At 37.5% G+C, this 21,755-nt stretch overlaps 1 protein-coding gene across 1 annotated transcript; it reads right to left on the bottom strand.

Moving 5' to 3' along the window:
* Nucleotides 1-394: 394 nt before the first annotated feature.
* Nucleotides 395-2,100, bottom strand: LOC121253621 (photosystem I chlorophyll a/b-binding protein 6, chloroplastic). The gene is made up of 5 exons (XM_041153611.1): nt 1,833-2,100; nt 1,558-1,728; nt 1,373-1,410; nt 757-1,271; nt 395-634 (listed from the first exon to the last, which is right to left on the bottom strand). Exons 1-5 carry the CDS (start codon nt 1,877-1,879, stop codon nt 617-619), a joined length of 789 nt encoding a protein of 262 aa, XP_041009545.1. The 5' UTR covers nt 1,880-2,100; the 3' UTR covers nt 395-616.
* Between the last annotated feature and the right edge of the window lie 19,655 nt (nt 2,101-21,755).

The following is a 21,755-nucleotide window of genomic DNA, read 5'->3' as shown; positions in this document are numbered from 1 at the left end:
TAATTTGAATGTTTGTCTGAATTGCATTTTGTAGATTGTTTAAAGCATCACAAAAAGTGAAGTTTGAATGTAACATCTATCTTAACGTCTGAACTCATTAAAATCCTCCACCTTTTTGTGACGGTTTGGGTAAACTATCATGCAAAATAATCTTTTGTGACGACTTTTAGTCCGTCACAAAATAAAAACCAAATTATAATAAACCAATTAAGAAATACTTTAACGACAAAGAGATTATATAAAAATAAATCTACAAACTGATGTAGCTTATGCAGTACATCAGATTCTGATGTAAAGTTACTTTTAATATAAATTAAATCTAATGCATTATGTGAAACTACGTCAGTTTATGAGTTTACTTTTATGTAGTCTCTTTGTATATCTAACAGTTCTCTATAATAAATCAATTTTGTTATAGCATCATCATTTGCAACAAAACAAATCACGGTTCAGATCGATGACTCTTGGTTTGTTGATATATACAATTGCTCGCTTCTGGAAACCAGTAACAGCTGAGATCAGGAATAAAAGAGAAACTGCATGCATGCTTTTGGCTGTTTGATGCTACCAATTTTGTATATATGTCTTTCACAAACCGATTCTCAAATTCTCAACTCTAATGTGATGTGAAAGCCTGCAAGTATAAAACATTTGTCATCATTCACTGAAAACATGCACTTAAATTCCCCACAATCTAAGCAATTATAGAATGAATTTCCTAGGTGACTGCAAAACAGTGGAGTCAGAAAGCAGTACCGAAAAGATGTTGCAGTGACCAGGATCTGCAATGTGAGCCAGCAAGTTCTCAATGGGGCCCTCTCCTGTGTAAATGGCTTGGAACCAGAACCCCACAAAAGCAAGCATAGCAAGCCTCCCGTTCTTGATTTCCTTAGTCCTCAACACCATCACGGGCTCAGGGGACCCTCTCCCCCACATCATGGGGTCAAACCATAGCCCACCTGGGTAGCCAACATCTGGCTTTGGGTTTTTCTTGTGTGGAACTTTAGGCTCAATGTCAACACTCCCTGGATTTATCATATCTGCCCATCTTCTGCCCTCCACCCAACCCATCAAGATTAATTGCACTACAAATAAGGTTGTTTGGTCTGCAAAGTACTCTCGAGTACCAGCATCGTACCATGAGAAGTTGTCGATGTAACCTAATCTTTCAAGAAATTCTGGAATCAGAATTCCAGCCACTGCAAGCATTGCCCACCTGCCATGCATCAGCTCAGCTTGTGCAAACCATTTAAGTAACTCTGGATCAGACCCTATAGAGAAAAAGATAAATCCATCAGAGATTTTCAAGAAAACCCAAATGGAAAGTGAGAATATTTTGGTTTCGAAAACAAAAAATGGAAGAAACGCATACCCAATCCAAGGGGGTCGAAGCCAAAATCGCCAGGAAGACTAGAATTTGAGAGGAAATTAAGAAAGTTAAGTGATGTCTTCAAGATGCCAAACTGCTTTCAATGAATTTAAACTGATAATGTTCAATGAAAATTATACTAGAAATTAATGCACATGCTCTACTTAATTACAGTGAAAGTTGGGCACCTGCCATCAAGCCACTCGGGTGGTGAACTCCCTGGGAACCATAAAGGCCTATCCGGAGGAAGTGGTTCACATACACTTGACACACCTTTTGTTGCGTTAATCGCACTGGAACCCCTCCCTGCAGGTGAGCAAGTCGAGAGTTTTCTCGGGAAAAATCGTTGATGCGGTTCCCTGTTTCAAACAAAATCAATTGAAACAAAGATGCACACGTTGGATAAAATCTGTTTGAATGCCATGACCAGAGCTAAAAAATAATGTGAGTTATGAGTACGTACCTTGTTGGGAGGCTTGAAAATGCAGTGGAGGCAATGGCTAAAGCCATGGATGCCAGAGGGTGCCTCTAAAACTGTAAAAGTCTGTGGCTTTTTGGCAAGGCTTCGATCGTTGTGGTCCGAGAAATCTGAGGATTTATCAACTCCTTGGGAAATGGATAATTCACAACGGTTGTTTTATAAAGCAAAACGGGAAAGAAGATGAGCCAGTGGCAGCTGAACTTGGCACGTGTTTCGGATATGGAAAAGAAGATGAAAGTGCAGAGTTTGGGCTTTGTGGACAATATCAGCTTTGAGTGATCTGACCCAATCCTTTGTGCGTAGAGCTCAAAATCGCTTTACCTGAGTGGTTGGGACTAAAATCTCTATCCGGGAGCCCAACTCAAAATCCCCATTACTGCTTTTTTTCTCTCCTTTTTCTCTCGGATCTGTATTACTGCTTAGTAGATCACTGCTTGTACTTTTCTTTAAAGTGCAGGTTTGGGTGTGAGATAAAAATTTTATGTCTTATTTAAAAGTTTAAAATATTATATTTTAAGATTTAAAAAAGTTGAATTATTTATTACATTTTGTATGAGAATTTAAAAAATGTATAATGATGAGATGAGATGAGATGAGATAAGAATTTTATATTTTGTCTTATGTTCCAAACAAGAGAATTTATGCTAAAATCTTCTGAGAAAATGTCTTCACCTCAAATCAAGGATGAAACCATATATGTTTACAACCAGCAAAAATGAAAGAGAAATATTTCCATAATTTTGACAAATGTGTTTCAAGACAGGGAAATCCTCGTTTGTTTTTATAAAATTTCTCAACTCATCTCATTTTATCTAATTATTACAATTTTTCCAAATCTTCATACAGAATAAAATAAATAATTCAATTTTTATAAATTTCAAAATAAAAATAATATTAAAAAAATATATTTTAACAAGATTTTATTCAATTTTCAACTTCTCTCATCTTATCTTATCTCATCTACGAAAACAAATATAACAGAGACAAGAAACATTGAAGTACACTGTTTACGGCATTTAGCGTATCCAATCAAAGAGAGAAAATGCAAAGAAGAATGATACACACCATTTTTTATTAGTAAGGACGTAATGTTCATGGTTACATAATTTTCAGTGAACAATGAATAAGATCATGAATCCCATAAGATTGTATAATTCATTTACTTCAACTTAATGCTATACGCTAAGTATGATAATTTTATAATATAGACATGATAATCTTACCGTTTCATAAGATATTATATTAATAAAATTATTTACATAATTTTTAACTTTTAAAAATATGACATCTAAATTTTAAATGGACAGGAGTACCATATCCATACACCTGAAAATATTTAATATTTATTCTGTTATATTAATACAAGTTGTGGATTGATTTCAAACCCCAATTACAAGTTAATATTGATGGGTTTATTGTGGTTTCCAAGATTGGTGCTAATAATTAGATGAGATGAGAAATGCATGGTAAAAGTTTTGTGAATAATAATAAAATGTTTTAATTTAAGATGTTTTATTGAATTTTGAAAAGTAAGAAAGAAAAAATTGAATAAAAATATTATAAAGGAAAAAAATTGTTTAAATATTATTATTTTTTTAATTTTATTTTTATTTTAAAATTTGAAAAAATTATATTATTTTTTTAATTTTGTTTAGAAACTTTGAAAAGTTGTAATAATTAAGTAGTGGTTACATGAAAAAGTTAAAAATTTAAAATTTACAAGTATTTTGTGTTTGAATGATATTTTGAAAGGAAATTATTAAAAGTTTTGAGAAGAGTTGTCTGTTACCAAACAATAACATGTTGGCTTCAGTCATCTACGCAAGCAGCAGACCAAGTTTATATATATATACACACACACTAGGTGAAAGTAACTTGTAATGCACGTTTGCTTAGTTTATATTTCTTTTTTTTTTTAGAATTAATTTTTTATTAATAAGGACATAATGTTTATGATTAATTAAATAACAATGTAATGTTCATGTAATTTATAAATAATTACACGTTGTGATATATTATAAAAGAAGAGCATTAATAGAAGCTATAATATAGTCCTACAAATAAATATTGCCTATAGTTTTATGAAAGTTGTTTGAGATAATTTTGATTCTATGATGACGATCCAGCATTTTCATCATCTTGCATTGCCTCAATAGAGAGGACATTAAAATGCTTATGTTTTTTCCTCTTCAGTTTCTCTGAATCTACATAAACTTGAATCTTCTAATTTTTTATTGGTTCAACTAGCATTTATATACATATAAATGATCGATTGAATTTTTTATTTTATTTTTATTTTTTAATTTTACTTAATGATTAATAAAGTGAATATTAGTGAATTTATATATTTTTATTATTTTTTAAAAATATTTAAAACTATGCATTAAAAGAAAAGAAGAAAAAAATAAAAAAATCATTTACACTGCATCGGTTCATTTTATCGGTTGTCCATCGGTACTAGTAGCATTGTCATGTATATATATATATATAGATGAGATACAATCACCTACTGCCTAACTTGGTCAGCTGCTTGGGTTTGAATTATTGGTGACTTTGTATTTGTTTCTATTTATGAATGAAATTGTGTTTTATTGTATCTCATCTACTGCTTTCGCAGGGACTAATCTTGGACTGACCCTAACATCTCACCAGTTCGACCACTCATATATGTTGTGCAATCTTCCTCACATTATCTCGATATAAACATATGGTTTGCATTCAAATTTGTATTTGCAAGACATCTTTATCACATGTAAACCTAGAAGGTCAATTAAGCAACCTTGAACCATTTCCGTTTTGTGTTAAAAATAATTCGTTATCTATACCATATCCAAAAGTTTTTTTTTCAATCTCGTATCGATCACTAACGTCATGTTTGGACACTTTGACAATTTCAGAATCTTGTGAATAATAGTAAAATAGTTTGAATGAATATTATTTTTAGATTTTGAGAAATGAGAGAGGAAAAGTTGAATAAAAATATTGTAAAGTTAAAAAATTATTTGAATATTATTTTTTATTTTGAAATTTATAAAAATTGTTTTTATTTTTTTTAATTTGTAAAAGTTGTATTTGTTTTTGTGTTTGGATAATAATTAGGTAATAATTAGATGAAAAAATTGTAAACTTGAAATTGAAAAAAAAAAAAATTGTTTGATTGATGTTTGGGAATAATGAGATTATGAAAAGTTCTAAAAATTTTGAGAATTTTTTGTCTGTCCAAACATACTATTGTAACAATCCAAGAAATGCTCAAGTCGCATTCAACTTTTATATGTTTAAAAAAAAAATATATATATATATATATATATATAAACACATATATATTTATATATAATATTATAGTTGAAGTTTTTTCAAATTATTATAAAGAGTAAGAACTTTTGAGTTCTAATATAATGTGGGCATGGGTATTTCTGAACAAGCTACTTAACATTTAATTCAATTCACACTCAAGTTATTTATTAAATAAATCCATTTGTAAATATGAGATTTTGCCTAATTCTTAGGCCTGGTTTGATTTCACAAAACTTTGTAACTATCTCATCTTATATCATCTCTTCTCAACATCTAAAAATCATTCAAATACAAATATTTTTCAATTTTAAATTTTAAATTTTTAACTTTTTTATCTAATCATTACCTATAAAAGAACATATTAATATGACCATCGAAAAACACTCCTATGTTTCAGGAGTTCAACTCACCACAACAAACTCCTCACTTACTGGATTTTCAGAATCAAGATAATTGGATATGTAATCTATTTGAATTTTTGAATCTTAAGATATATAGGCTGTAAAGTAGGATAGTTGTTATTTTCATACTCAATTTAAAATCCTTGTATTACACAATTCAATATGCAGAGGAAATTCAAAGCATGGCTCCTCTCTATATGGTATCACAGAGCCCGACAAAAACCAACGTCTGATCCCAAATGGTCTTCTCCTTCTCATCCACCTCTAATATTGTAGCAACCCCGCGCACCTTTCCATCCCTCTCAAATTTATCACTATCTATCAGTGTCAAACTAAATCATTCCAACTATCTCGTTTGGAAAGCTCAAGCCCTACCATACTTTCGTGGCCAAGCTGTTTTTGGCTATCTTGATGGCACTATTTGATTACGCTAAAAAAAAATATGGTAGTTGTATCACAGTTTGCAGGTGTCGATTTTACAGATAGACAAATTAAAAGAATAGCATAATGAACAAAGAAACTAAAAAAAAATATTAAATGATTAATAGAGGTCAAAGATTAATTTTAAATACAAATTAAAGTGAAACAAAGTGACTAACTGAAAAAGTACTCAAACTTGACAAACAGTAAAGCGTCGGGAATCCCTTACACAAATCCGGTATTTTAATTATTCTTAATTCATTGAATAACTCAATTGGGAACTCAATTACCAAAATTCTCAATCGGAAAGCATAGATTTATAAACCAAAATTAAATCAAATGTAACCCTTTCAAAAATCATTTACCACTTTTAAAATATGTAAATTATTATCACTATTGATAAAATCCAACGACGACAATATACTCAAGGAGCAATATTGCAGCAAAGAATTAAATTAATATAGATAAATAATTAATCTAAATATAATAAAAAAGCTAATTCATTCAATAGATAAAGAATGATTGAATCTACAAACATAATAAATTCTATGATTATTTGGAGAAGAAAGCATCAACAATGAATTGAGAATGATAAAACAAAAAAGTTTTAGTAATTAAAAATCAAATACATAAATAAAAAATACCATCTAATGTGCAAGTTTATCCATAACCCTACTTGAGAATTTAGTTACCCATAAAAATAATGGACAATAAAAATCTCAAGAGAAAAATAAAGCAAATGGCGGCCATGGAAATTAATTTCGTCTCTTTGTTCTTCAGTACTGAGTCGTCTCCCTCCTAAAAACCTCCACAATTTCATGCTAATGATATGCTTATATAGGGTAGGAAAGAAACCCTAATGTTTTCATGATTCCCACATAAAACATCGCCTAAATTTTAAGACTTATCTTAGTAGCCATGTACGCGCTTTAGGAGTTTGAATTTAGAAATACTTATTAGAGACAAATTTGTAGCCGTTTAAAATAGATTTCCAACGTATTAAAAATCACAACAATCCGATATGTGAGTGGAAAGTTACGATCAAAATACTAAAGTATATCCAGGTTGTCTCCTATCGAATTTTAGACTCTGATCCGAATTACTCTCATACCTCATCATTATCCTTATTTGAAGAGTCTTATACTCTTTGAAAGTTCTTAAATTGTTCCAACGTCTTGCCCACTTGAAAGTCTTCTTTTGAATTTGATTGAGATTTGACTTGCTCTTTTATAAACCTTGAAATTAAACATTAAAATCTGTTTAGGAGTATTCCAAAGTAGATAGAAACTCAATTTAAGAATACACATTAATTCTTATGATTTTTATTCACATTTTAGCATTTTAGTCCAATAATAGAGTATTTAGAGTGTACTTTCGTACACTCATCAACACTGTAAAGCCCCATCCCAAATAAATTGATGCCCCTCATCCCACCTCAGATGCTATTGTTAAAATTCCAAATCCTCAATATGATCAGTGGCTTTGTCAGGATTCCTTAATGCTTGCCACCATCAATGCTACTCTTACTGAGAATGTTCTCACTCAAGTCGTGACATACACCACTTCTCGTGATGTCTGGCTTGCACTAGAAAGAACTTTCTCCTTTGTTTCCCGTGCCAAAGCTATTCAAATTCGCACTCAGCTTGCTAATGCGCAAAAGGGCGCTATGTCCACCAATGATTACTTTCTTTCCATCAAGCGCATGGCTGATGAACTTACACTTGATGGCCAACCACTCAGCAGTGATAACGTTATCACTTACATTCTTGCCGAACTTGGCCAAGATTATGATTCCTTAGCTTCCACCGTTGCCTCTCGATCTGATGCTGTGGCCTTGGAGGAGCTATATTAATTCCTTGCTCCATATCAATGAGTCATGGATCAACCACCATCATCAAACAATCCAATTTGTTGCTTCCGTCAATATGGCAAGTAAGCAACCTCAGCAACACTATCAACCTCAGTCTCATCCTGCTACAAACCTCAAACCATGGTCGTCGTGGTGGCTATCGCAACAGGGGTCATGGTGGCCGTTTCAACAACCGAGATCAAGGTGGATGTAACTCAGTTATATGTAAGGTATGCCTGAAACTAGGTCATAATGCACGTAAGTGCTTTCATCGTTTTGATGTATCTTTCCAGGATCAACAACCCCAAAATCACCAATCTCAAGCTTTAGTTGCTATGAATCATCCATATGTTGATGCTAAGTGGCATCCCGATACAAAAGCTACCCATCATCTCACCAATGATCTTAACAACATTCATCTTCGAAATGAAGATTATGACGGTCAAGATCATATTCAGGTGGCAAATGGTGTAGGTTTGAAAATTGCCCAAAGCGGCACTTCCACTATCTCCTCTCTCCTTCAAAATCTTTTGTTCTTAACCAAATCCTACTCGTTCCTGATATTAAAAAAAAAAAAAAAAAAAATCTTCTTTCTATTCAACATTTTTGTCTTGATAATAATGTCTTCTTTTAGTTTCATGCTTCTTTCTTCTTTGTGAAAGATTACTTGGAGAACGTCCTGCATCGCAGACCACTTAGTAACGACATTTACAACTTTTCAACATTGCTTGCTTGTCTTCAGCCGCAAGCTCTCTCTAGTGTTCAAGTCTCTACCAATGTTTGGCATTGGTGCCTAGGCCATGCTTCATTTCCTGTCATTCATAAGGCACTTTCCTTTCCTGTTAACAATAAAACATATTCGGTTTGTTCTGAATGTCAACTGGCCAAAATCCACACTTTACCCTTCAAAAATTTGCATATTTCAATTTCAAAACCATTACAATTATTATATTTGGATGTTTGGGGGCCAGCTCCAGTTTTATCCACTACTGGTGCACGTTATTACATCAGTTTTTTAGATGATTCCACCAAATTCTTATGGCTCTTCCCATTAAAACTTAAAACTGATGCATTGCAGGTTTTTATTAAATTTCAAGCTGCTGTTGAACGTCAATTTAACACAAAAATTAAGGCCCTCCAAATCAGCTGGGGTGGTGAATACCGCAGCCCGAATCAATATCTACAAACTCAATGTATGACTCACAGTATAACTTGCCCTTATACACATCAACAAGCTGGAGTCATTGAAAGACGCCACCGCCAAATTGTGGAGGTCGGTCTTACCTTACTTGCACATTCTAATCTACCAAAATTATTTTGGAAAGATGCCTTCTTGACAGCTGTTTACATAATAAATCGTCTACCATCTCCTAATTTATAGCATAAATCACCTTATGAAATGGTCAATCATTCCAAACCAGATTTTCATTTTTTACAAGTGTTTGAATGAGCTTGCTGGCCTTATTTACGCCCATATAATAAACATAAAATGGATTTTAGATCAAGAAGTTGCATTTTTATCGAGTATAGTGTTGGTCATCAAGGTTATAAATGTTTAGATGTCTCCACTGGCAAAGTATTTGTCTCTCGTCATGTAGTCTTCGATGAGTCTCTCTTTCCATATAAAACACCATAGTCTAATGTTCCTCCTAATCATAAAACTCATGTTATCCTTCCTACTAATCTCAAACTTTCACATGCTAGTTCAACTCCATCAACAAGTTCTGATTTTCAAATTGCAGCACCACCCTCGCCGGATATGCTCACATCGACAGGTCCTCAGCCTGATCATGCTCTTGCTTCGAAACCTCATGTCAAGGATTTCATTTTGAATCAGCATGAAGGTATTCCAGCAACTGCCCTTCCACCCCCCATACCTCAACTGCAACCTCAGAATATTCATTCCATGACTACCCGCAGCAAAAATAATATCCACAAGCCTAAATTACCCTCGAACACACACATCAAATATCCTCTTCCCAAAGCACTCATGGCCACAATAACAAATACTGATCAGGAACCAATGTGTTATTCAAATGCCGTCAAACACCATGGTTGGCGAGAGGCTGTGAACAAGGAGTTCGATGCATTAATGACTAATGGTACCTAGAATTTGGTTCCCTCTCTTCCTCATGCTAATATTGTCGGTTGTAAATGGGTGTACATGATTAAAAGAAAGGTTGATGGAGGTGTTGAACGTTTCAAAGCTCGTCTGGTAGCTAAAGGCTTTCATCAACAAGAGGGTGTTGATTTTGTCAAAATTTTCAGTCCTGTTGTGAAGCCTACAACGATTCCTTGGTATTATTGCTTACTGTCTCCCGTGGTTGGCATCTTTATCAAATAGATGTCCAAAATATTTTTTTGCATGGTCTTTTGCATGAGGATGTTTATATGGCACATCCACCGGGGTTTCTTCATCCTCAATACCCGCGGCAAGTGTGTAAACTTCAAAAATCTTTATATGGACTTCGTCAAGCACCACGGGCGTGGTTCTCTCGCATAACTAACAAATTATAGGCTATTGGATTTAAAATGAGCCAGGTAGATCACTCTCTTTATGTTTATCAGCACGGTTCTGTTATCATTTATTTTTTTAATATATGTCGACGACATTATAATAGCAGGTGTTGATCTTGCTTCAATTAATCGAGTGATAAGTCTGCTGCAGAAAGACTTTGTAGTCAAAGACCTTGGTGAGCTTAGCTTCTTCCTCGGCATAGAAGCAAACAAAAGTGACAAAGGTCTCTATTTATCTCAACGTCGTTATATACTTGATCTTCTTCTTCGCAGCCACATGGATAAATCCAAGCCTTGTGTTACACCTATGTCTACGTCTTAACCTTTGTCAAAATCTGATGGTGCATCATTTTATGATCCACAGCTGTACAGGAGCATTGTTGGTGGGCTGCAATATCTTTCTTTTACTAGGCCTGACCTTGCGTTTGCCATCCATAAAGTTAGCAAATATATGCATAATCCCAAAGAGCCTCATTGGACAGCAGTCAAACGATCTTGCAGTACCTAAAGGAAACTATCTCCCAAGCTCTACTGATCCAACTTGATAAAAATCTTCAGCTTCAGACATTTAGTGATGCAAATTGGGCATCAGATTGTGATGATAAGCACTCAATTGGTGCTTATTATGTCTATCTAGGAAAAATCTTGATCTCCTGGAGTTGCAAACAACAACTGATTATTGCCCGCACAAGTCTCTTGCAAATGCAACTGCTAAAATTCAGTGGGTCAAATCAGTGCTCTCATATATTCATGTCTCAATTGTGCACCCTCCAAACTTTGGTGACAACATCAGAGCAACTTATTTCACGAGTAATCTACTATTCCATGCACGTACAAAACATATTGAAATAGACTTTCATTATGTTCGTGATCAAGTTCTTTGTGGTCAGCTCCATGTCTGCCTTCTATCCACCAAGGATCAATATGCTGATGCTCTCACTAAGCCGCTGCCTTCTCTTTGGTTTTAGCTTCTGCATGACAATCTAAGGGTTCATTCCTTACCCTTTCAATTGAAAGGGCGTGTAAAAGAACAGATTAATATGGCCACCGAAAAGCACTCCTTTGTTTCAGGAGTTCAACTCACCACAACAAAGTCCTCACCTACGGGATTTTCAAAATCAAGATAGTTGGATATGTAATCTATTTGAATTTTTGAATCTTACGATATATAGGCTATAAAGTAGGATAGCTATTATTTTCATACTCTATTTAAAATCCTTATATTACAGAACTCAATATACAAAGGAAATTCAAAGCATAGCTCTTCTCTACATTACTTAATCATTACAAATTTTTTAAACTTTTAAACAAAACGCAAAACAATTCAACTTTTTTAAATTAAAAAATTATATATATATTAAAAAATTATATTATAACCATCTTCTAACTTTATAATTTTTTTATGCAATTTTTTATCTCTCATTTTCTAAAATCCCATAAAAATTTTAACTCAAATCGTTTCATTAATATTAATAAATTATCTCATTATTATTCACGAGCATCTCATTCTATCTCATTTGTGTAACCAAACGAGGCGTTAAACAATGCAACTCGTCTAGAACTTAACTTCACTCGCTTAAAGTTTGTAAACATGCTCTTGTAAAAATTAATTTGATTAGTAACTTCACTCGTATATGTTGTCATCACAAATATATATTAATAAAAATATGTTATCAAATATCGGTAGTATATGTATACATGAATATGTTAAATATAAAGTAACAGTATATATTTAAAACATATATATATATATATATATATTAACATTTATGTTTGCACGTGCGCGCACCCATTTGTATTAGCTATAAGCCAATAAATATAACTGTAAGTATAAGTTGTAATATTGTAGGATTATAATTTGACTAGAAATCAATAAAACTTACGATTTTGATTCATTTAATTTATATTTATTGTCTCATTCATTTAATTATTTTAGTGAAATGATAGAATTACTGCAGCATAATAATTTTTTTATATAATTATGTTATAAAATAATATTATTTTTATTTTTATTTTTATTTTTATTTTTGATTTGATGGGTTTAAATTTAATAAAAAATATTATTATATATAAAATTGTATATAAATTATGAATTGATAGCATATCCCTATCCATTATTTTATATATTTATTTATAATCTAAACAGAAATAAGAAATTAAAAAGAATTATTGGGATGAGCCAAGCTAAGCTCGAGTTTTGAGCCGAGTTTGGGTTGAGTTTTTGACAATTCAATCGAGTTCGAGCTGATTTTTCGAGCCCGACTCTTATATAAGTCAAGCTTGTACTAAATTTTGAGATATCCACATCGAGCTTGTAATTCCTCAACTTTCTCGAATAATATAAATTCACTCAAATTCAATTTGAACATAGCCCTAAATGTGAGATTTCATAGCACCACTTTCTATAGACAATCACAAATCTTACAATTATCATGCCATATTTATCAAGTAAAAGTAAGGTGGTAGTTCAATTTTAAAATTTATTGAAATGCCAACTCCATATAACATGTAACAAGTATACTAGAGCATCGTACAGGAGCATCGTTGTTGACAAAATAAACACTAACAGTTAGCGTCATCTGTGGGATCTGATATTATTTCGACGTAACAATGTTAGCGTGCCTTTTGTATGCCGCTCACAACGCACTCTTGTGTGACTCTTGAGCAAGAGTCTATATCGCCAAGCATGGAAGAAAGGTTCAAAGAAATTGAGGAACTTGTGAAAATGCTGACCTTAATTAGACGTGGAAGCCCTCAAGCGAGAGAACGAAACGTTAAGACAAAGAAATACTAAGTTCAAGGGAGGTTCCGGACCAAGTAAGGCTGAACAGATGGAAGGGAGTTGCAGAACACGGGCAGGGTATCACTTGAAGACGAGGAACACAAGCGAATGTGTGGCGAACTGCACAATCTCATGGGCAAGTATGAGGAGATGGCAAAAAAGATAGGAAGGTCATCCACCATGGACTAGCTACTTAGCAACACAGACTTGCCCTACAATGCCGAAGTGATGGCCATCCCGCTTCCCCCAAAATTTATTTTCAAAAATAAAATAAATATCACTTACCTTCTCAACATGTATTAAATATATATTTTTAAAATAATATCATAGACTCTTGAGGGTAAAATTAGTACAAGTGTTAAGCCCATCAAAAGCCCATGATTACAGCCCACTATGCTAGGATGAAGAGAGAAAGAAAACAATGATAATGAGTTTATTTTTTTTTAATGGAAATAGACTTCATTTCATTCAATCAAACCGAAATTACAGCTATGACTAATCAATACAAAGAAAACTCAGATTACAAGCCAAACTACTCATCTTTTAGGGGCTCCCCCGCCCACAAATTTCTTTATGGTGGGTATTGTCTTAACTTCTATAAACTCTCTCTTAACACATAGAAAGTACTCTGTAAAAACAGAACTAAACGACCCCTCTTCCAAAGGAAGAGAGGTACTATCACACTCTGTCCTCCCAAGGAAGAGGAGTACTATCACCCACCAACCTCTAAAGGAGGAGGGGGACTCTTTTGCTATGGAGACCAAGTCCAATAGCCTATTTCTTTTTATTTTTTACCTAAAACAAAGCAAACTGCAAATACATTGAATATACTGAAAACTAGGTCTACAAACAAAACAAAAACTTGGACTGAAAAAAACACTAGGAAAGGAGTTGTAGTGGTGCGTGAAGGACACGCGCCACTCTAGGAGTATGCCCAATGGTCAATCTTGAAAGTCCCAAAGTCGCTTGCCCCAGAAATGCCACGCGTGGCGTTGACAAAAAACTTATCGCAGTGGCGCGTGAGAGCCACGCGCTTACCTTTAACCCGCACGTGTGTGCTACGCACCGCTTCGTTTGGAGCCGCGTTTGGTAGTCTTGAAGATCGGCGACTGGGGAACACCATGGTGAGGCACGTGTAGGCTTTTGGTCGCCCAACAATCCCAAATCGACGTTTCTCCTTTATTTGACCTAAAAAAACACAAAACAAAACAAAAACACAACACATAAAGTAAAAACTGGGCAGAAGTGAAGGGAGAGAGGGAGGGGGAAGGAGCCAAAACTCCTACCCCCCTCTAGCAGGTTTTATTTTTTGGGAGAGTTTTAAAGAGAAAGGAGACGTTCTCTCTCAAAAACCGGTTATGGCTAAACTCTCCGCATTTTAGAGGTGTTGATGCACAATGATAAGGAGTTGATTAGATATAAAGCTAGTAGAGGACATAAAGTTGAGTGAATTTGACATAAAGTAAGGAAATTGGTTAGAAGAGTGAGAGGGGCAACTGAGAGAAAGCGTCGGCTTCCTTTGGGGTAAGATCGACTATTGTAGGTGAAGAAAAGAACTAGAGGACTCCTGGACCATTTTTTAAAGGGAACTTTAAAGGAGTGATTGTAGAGAGTTGATAGAGGATAGATAGCCTGTATTAAACTCTATTACAATGGATTTTGCACTCAAGATGTGTGGGTTTTAATCTCAGTGCTGAATCACACAAATCTTTGTATTTCTTATTTTCAGTAATTTATCATTAAGCAAGTCGTGGATGAGTATTTCAAGCACACCATCACCAAGAACTACAATGTGAGAGGAAAGTGTTATCTAATCTTATTGTTGAGTAATCATGGTAGAAAAATGTATCAACAGAGTCTAATAAGATATATCAAATTAAAAAAATAATGAAAAATGTTCGATTTTATTTTAACCCTAGGGAATTGGCTTAATTGGTAAGAGTTTTAGTTTTAGCAGAATACTCCCTCAAAGTTTCAGATGCAAATCTCGAAGTACAAACAATTTATAAGAGTCATGAGACTGAGGCCTGGTTTGGGTACTGTTCTCAGAATACCTCACTATTATTTATTATTTTATTATTATTTTATTATTACTTTTTTATTACTTTTTATAATTATTCAATATTCTATCATTACTTTTTCACTACTATTCATAGAATACCTAAGAATATCTCACTATTCAAGCGCAACCTAAATGAATTTTTTCTTTAATTATTGGAAATACACTTGCAAAAAAATCCTTACAAACGATCTCTGCAATAAGGGTGCTACCGGCATGGTGGGGGAGAGTGCACCCCTTCCCCGCCCCTACCTAGCACCATGCCCAGGGAGCGTTTTCAACCCTACCCCCAGGTGGTTTTTTCTTTAATTATTGGAAATACACTTGCAAAAAATTCCTTGCAAACAATCTATGCAATAGGGGTGCTACCGGCATGGTGTGGGGCGAGGCACCCCCTCCCCACCCCCACCCAGCACCATGACCCCTGCCCCCACCACCAGAGGGTAGGGTTGAAATCGCACCTTGCCCTGCCCCCCGCTCAATCCAGTGGTTCACTGGATCTATAATTTTTTTTTTGTCTAAAATTTTTTTTAGACCCATATTATAATATAATATAATTATAATTTTTTTAAAAAAAGATATAAACTCATTAGAGTTGTATTTTGGATTGTCTTACTCTCATAGGCTAACTTTTATATAAGAGGTCAAGACAATACAATAGTCATTCTTAAGCAATGTGAGACTTAAAACAGTAAGTCTCACATTGCTTAAGAATGACTATTGTATTACACAATAAGTCTCATATTACTTAAAAATGACTATTGTATTATTTTGGTCTCCTATATAAAGGTTAGCCTAGGAGGCCAAGGCAATCTATTAACTTGAATTCAAGTTTTTAACAAATTGTATATATTTATATACAATATATTTATATAAATATAAAAAATAATATTTTTTTATTATAAATATGGGAGGGTGGCGAGGTGGGCCCCGGGTTAGCCCACCCCTCGCTCTAGCTAGGGTTCCTTCACGTGGGACGGGGCGGACGAGGGCAAGAGGTGGGGCCTCACTGCCCACCCTTACTCTACAACCCTGGATTAATCATCCAATTAAAAACAAATAATATTATAATAGGAGAAAAGTCATAATAAATCACCGTTATTTATATTATTATTAACATGATTTGGAAATTTTACCTTTTAGAATTGAATCAATTTGTTAGTGAATTTTAACAGATTTGTCGGTAGGCCAACCTTTATATAAGAGGCTAAGACAATACAATAATCATTTTTAAACAATGTGAAACTTAACAGTAAATCTCACATTGTTTAAGAATGACTATTGTATTGCACAATAAGTCTCATATTACTTAAGAATGAATATTGTATTTGTTGATGTCGTGTTTCGCAGACCTGGACAACTTCACATCCCCGATATACGAGCGATCACCTGCACAATAACTTAGGGGGGATCTCAGGGTCCATTGATCCTCCAATGATTAAGTTAGTATGGTAAAGAGGATGATGAGAACGAAAGCAAATGATAACGTGTAATGATGGTGATAGATTTTTCTGATTACCTGAGACGTTGTTAGTTGGCCCTTATTTATAGTTACTTTTCAGGCTCTCACCACAATGGGGTGTTGCATAGTAGGGGATAATACGCTCCGCGCGATTGATTCACTGAGCAACCCCTATGTCGTCATCTTGCGGAGCTACGAAGGTCCCAGGCTTACTGTACATTGCTCAGATCTTGGGTCACATTGAATGCTGCACACCCTCTGCTCTGGGCCGCATTGAATGCAGCATGGTCTCTATTTTGGGTCGCATTGAATGCAGCGTCCCTTTGTTCTGGGCTACATTAAATGCAGTATGCTTTTTGTCCCGTGTCCCTTCCATTTGGTGATATACGCCGTGTCCCTTCCTTCCAAGTCTTTACTCCTATCTTCTGTCCCATCAGGATAGCCCGACCCGAGCCTCCTACCAGCACCTTGATCTGGGCATTTACCTTTCTGGCCCAGACTAGGTGATATGGCTGGGCCTTATTTTCGGCCCAACTCCCGCCACATACCCTTACTGCAACTCGGGCCCAGTATAAATGATTTTCTCCCTTCATAGTACCCCATGAATTTTCAGCATACTTGTGGGCTGGAAATTCAAAGACTCCATTCTTTCTTACCATAATCATTAGTGTTGGCTCATTAATGAATGTGGCTTTGTGGCATACCAACATCACCCGGCAATGGATTGTTCTACGTACGCGTGCGGTAGGCAAACATCACGCCGTCTCCCCACCATCGTGGTGTCTCTTTGAATCCTGTGCTATCGTTTGAAGAGACACCTCTGTTGTCCCCATTTATATTTGTTTTTCGTCTCTTCTTTTCTTTCTTCTCTTCTACCTTCGTCTTGCTCTTCCCATTCGCTTGAATTCCTGACTATTCTTCTGTTTCTCCCGTATGCTCTCATCATGCCTAAGTAGAGTGCCAACGAAGCCCGCTTCAACTATTTTGCAGGGCATCGATGGACGTCATCCATGACTAAAACTGAACTCCGTGCATTCTGCAGGGAGTTTTCCCTTCCTAACGAGACCACTCTGGAAGTCCCCTCATCTCGCGTCACCATGGTGGACGAGCAAGGCCTGGCGACAGCGGTGGCACTTTATCCCCATATGTTTTCTATTGGGCTGCGTTTTCCATTCTGCCGTCCAGTGCGCGACATCCTGGACTTCTTGAAGCTTGCCCAGGCGCATCTCAACCCTAATGCCTGGAGCTTACTCCTGGCTAGCTGCGTGGCCTTTTGGGTCGTGAGTTTTTTAGCATGTACCGAATCAATCGGCTTGACAAAAACTGATGTAGCTTCAAGTCTTATTATGCCGAAAGATGCTTCACTACTTTGGAGAGGCGCTATTCTTCAATAAAGGAATGGCATCGACTATTCTTCTTTATAAGGGGCACTGGTTGGGAATGCCCAAAGGGGAAAGGGAATATGGTGAGTTCCCGACTACAAAGTCTGTTGCAATTACATTATCGGAGAGGGTGGAATTTAGAGTTGCCTCTGTAGTATCTTAGGTATTGGCTCACCCTGACCTAGCCGAGACCGACGCATTATTGAACGACGACTTCATTCGTCGCTATCTCATTCTCTCGCCCCACAACCATGTGTTGGGTCGGGACTTTTTATCGAGTCCACTTTCCCCAACAAGGGAGAAACGTCATGCAACTTCCCCTCTCGAAGGGAACTGCTCCAAGCGTTCCTGCCCGGAGGAGAAGATACCTACCCCCACTCAGTCCATTCCTGCCGAGGAGATTCAAGCCGTATCACTAACCCAGACGCCGTTCGTAAGGGGGAAAATGACTCTCAGTGAGTTGCCCCTGAAGGCGATTCTGGCCGAGTTGCTCCCGGGGACAACTCCCACCGAGTCGTTCCTAAGGATAGTTCCCGCCGAGCCATTCCTAAGGATAGCTCTCGCCGAGCCATTCCCAAGGGTATCTCCCACCGAGCCGTAGAGAGATCCCGTTGAATCGTTCAAGATATCGGCCCTTCTGAAGGTAAACCATCGTGACCCCCAAGTTCTTTCCCTTTGCTTGAATTCGTTTGAGTCATGGATGATGGCGTTCAACCTTCTTACACACGTCCTGCAGGTGAAGGAGGAGCAAAAGCCGACGTTGCCTCTCTTTTTGCTTTAGCCTTTGAAGGCCCAGAGTCTTGGGGATCGACGCAGGCACTGGGCATTTTTACTTCTTTTAAGGAGGCTTTTCTCAAGGAGGAAGACCCCCTATGCAGGCGGCCAACCCCCTTTGAGGAGATGCTTGCCGAGTTTGAGGCGTCTTTCAAAGGGGGTTTTCCTTATCCCCCTGTTCCAGTTTTGGAGCCCTTTGGTCCAGCTCACCCTAGTAGCTCCCCGACCCCCACTCCTGCCGTTCTACCTTCGGAGGTGGAGCTTCCTCCCGATGAGAGGCTAGATTCCCCAGAGGCCATGGAGCCGCGTTCCCAAGGGGTTACGAAACCCATTCCTCCTGAGATCCCATCATTCTCACCAGTGTTGGTGCCGATTGCCAAGCCAGGCCCCTCAACGACCCCAAAACCTCTTCCTTTGGCTGAGGTTGCTCAGGTATCGGCTCTCCCTTCTCTTTTTTTCTTCTTTTATTTGTGACTAGCTGGTTTACCTTATGCCAAGCCGGCGTTTGACTTAAGAAAGCCCGATTCCTCAGAAACAGGGCGTCGCGGCAGTGGAGGCAAAGAACGATCATTCCCCTGCTTGCAACCCCCTCCACTTGGGTGCTGTTCAAGGCAAGAGCTCGACCCAAGCTGAGGGCCTTCCAGGCCCTCAATTTGTCCTTCCGCAGGATCCTCCCATTAAGGTTTCTGTTCTAAGTGAGGAGGTGATTACTCCACCTCCCATACACGCGAAGGGCATTATATCGTTGGTGCATGCCGAGCCATCTCCTTCTTCCGAACCAAGGACATCACAGAGTCCCGGGCCCAACTAAGCAAAGGCCCAGGCAGCTTCTTTCGAGTCATACGTCCAAAGGTTCAATCCCTTTATGCCAATGTAAGTGTTCCTCCCGCACAGCCATTTCCTTCCCCCCCCCCCCTCCACCCTTTTTTTTTTTCCTAACGAACTGTGTCAATGTTGATTTCCTAGGCTGCCAAACAGCTGGCCGATCTGGTTTCCCGAGAGCAAGAGGCTCTCTCCTTAATTCCCTTTTTTTTTTTTCTTTTTTTGTAAATCCGCCTACAGTAATGAAAATGATCCCTTTATCCTGGCATGTACCTGTAATTTATTTTTGCGCTGCTTATCGCAATTAGTTGGTATCGAATCCCATCAAATCTAGTGGCGAGCAAGGCTCTCCTGCATAGGCAGGTACCCCACAGGGTGGTTGCCGAGCCGCTGTCCTTCGTAGCGATCTTGATTTTTGCTAAGTTTCCATATTTGCACAGAGTCGTAGCAATGGCGCGGGTGCCATCTCCATCGTTTTCAACCCCACACGGGACCTTTGACATAGTTCTGATTACTTTATACAAAGTAATGTACCTCTAGCTCTGCCTGGGCCTGACTGACTCTGGGCTTTCGACCCTCCCTCGGATCTTTACCTATCCCGTTTTGTGGCTTTTCCTTTTTTTTTTTTCCCGAGCTTGTATTTGGGGGTTTACCGTGTGGCAGCCTTTGTCGCACACCAAGCAGATACCCTTGCGAAGTTGCCTGCTTGGAGGACACTTCTACATATTGGCCTAGATTCTCGTTATGTTTTCGCGTAAGGGCAAATGCATGCCGACAATTCGCATTATGTTTTCCTCATTCTCGGACTCGTCGCATTCTGTGGTTCTTTAAAAGTAAGCCCTGCCCGAGAATTTTACCGTGTAACAACCATATTTTTCCAATTGTTTACCGAGTCATGCAGTATCATATTCACGCATGTAGGCGCCTTGACTTATTGTCGATGTCATGTTTACCTTGGAGCTACTTTTACTGACACCTCTTCCTTCCTCGTTTGATTTGAATGTCGTTCTACTTCTGTCGGCGTAGTCATGTCAACTGTCATTATTATGCCCATGACTTAAGCTTTGCATTTAACCTTTTCCTTAACCGCCCTTTAAACCCCATTTTATCTGTCGGTTGGGGTTTCCCGCAATCAGTTTTCCTCATTAACTGCTCCCTGGACTTCGTGTTGCACTCCTGTTGGGACTTCCCGTAATCAATCTCCTCATTAGCTGCATCATCATGAGGGACACGTGGACAACCCGAGAAGCCCCACGAACACGTGGTGGCCTAAGGAGCTCTTATAAGTTGTGGAGCCCTGGGGACGCCCAGAGTCATTTCTGCCTATAAAAAGGGGCTTTTCTATCTTCCACAGGAATGTATCCAACCCTGCCTTCTCTCTTCTTTCCAAACTTTGACGACCTCCCATGGCCTCATTCTTCCCTCCCGTACTTTATGAGGGGCGATGCCTTCTGTCCCGGTGCTCAGGATGCCATTGGTTATGGCAGTTCGGATGTTGCAAACAAAACAAACTTCACACATCTCTTGTCCCTGCCCTTTTGCTTATGACGCCTCGCTTGTTCTTGCCTTCTTGCTTACGGGGGTCAACCTCTGTGAGCATTGAACCAGAATCCACATCCTACGAGTTCTATGCGGTGGTCGATCAAGAGGGTGGCGCGGAATCCACGACTGAGGAGGGCAGGTACAAAAGGTTCAAGGGAGCAATCAAATCTTAGAAGTTGCTTCCCCACCAACCTTATGTTACCTGAGATGCTGCCGCCTCTCAGCTCAACCATGAATCCCAATTCGCCTCTTGGAGATCCTTGGTAGGGTGCCGCCGGACCTCTCTCCCACAGAAAGAAAGATATGCATTGCTAAATCTACAGGGCGCCCATCTTCCCTAGGGGGAGGTTTTAGCCGTTCTCCCTACTCCGCCTGGCTAGGGTGGGTTTCCACTCAGCGCCTTTCTACTTGATGGAGACTTTGTACTGTTGCTATTTTACTTTTGTAGTAGTAGTTTTTTTTGTTTTGTCTGCTCGTTGCCTTTATCCCACTTTGGTTGATGTAAAAATTTTTTCGTTGCCCTGCTTGTAACCCCGTTCGGGATATAAAGGATTTTGTTTGTTTTTTTTTTTTTTGTAGACTTTTTGCATTGCTCTTC

Source organism: Juglans microcarpa x Juglans regia, chromosome 2S (assembly GCF_004785595.1).
Source record: "Juglans microcarpa x Juglans regia isolate MS1-56 chromosome 2S, Jm3101_v1.0, whole genome shotgun sequence".
Lineage (NCBI taxonomy): Eukaryota > Viridiplantae > Streptophyta > Magnoliopsida > Fagales > Juglandaceae > Juglans > Juglans microcarpa x Juglans regia.
The sequence above is the reverse complement of the archived record's forward strand: the minus strand, read 5'-3'. Positions and strand labels throughout refer to the sequence as shown.

Coding starts and splice junctions, on each gene's coding strand:
- LOC121253621 (XM_041153611.1), bottom strand. CDS start 1,879: ATGGCTTTAGCCATTGCCTCCACTGCATTTTCAAGCCTCCCAACAAG. Junction 1,411..1,557: donor CCCGAGTGGCTTGATGGCAG/GTGCCCAACTTT, acceptor CTCAAATTCTAG/TCTTCCTGGCGATTTTGGCT. Junction 1,272..1,372: donor CTTCGACCCCCTTGGATTGG/GTATGCGTTTCT, acceptor TTTTCTCTATAG/GGTCTGATCCAGAGTTACTT.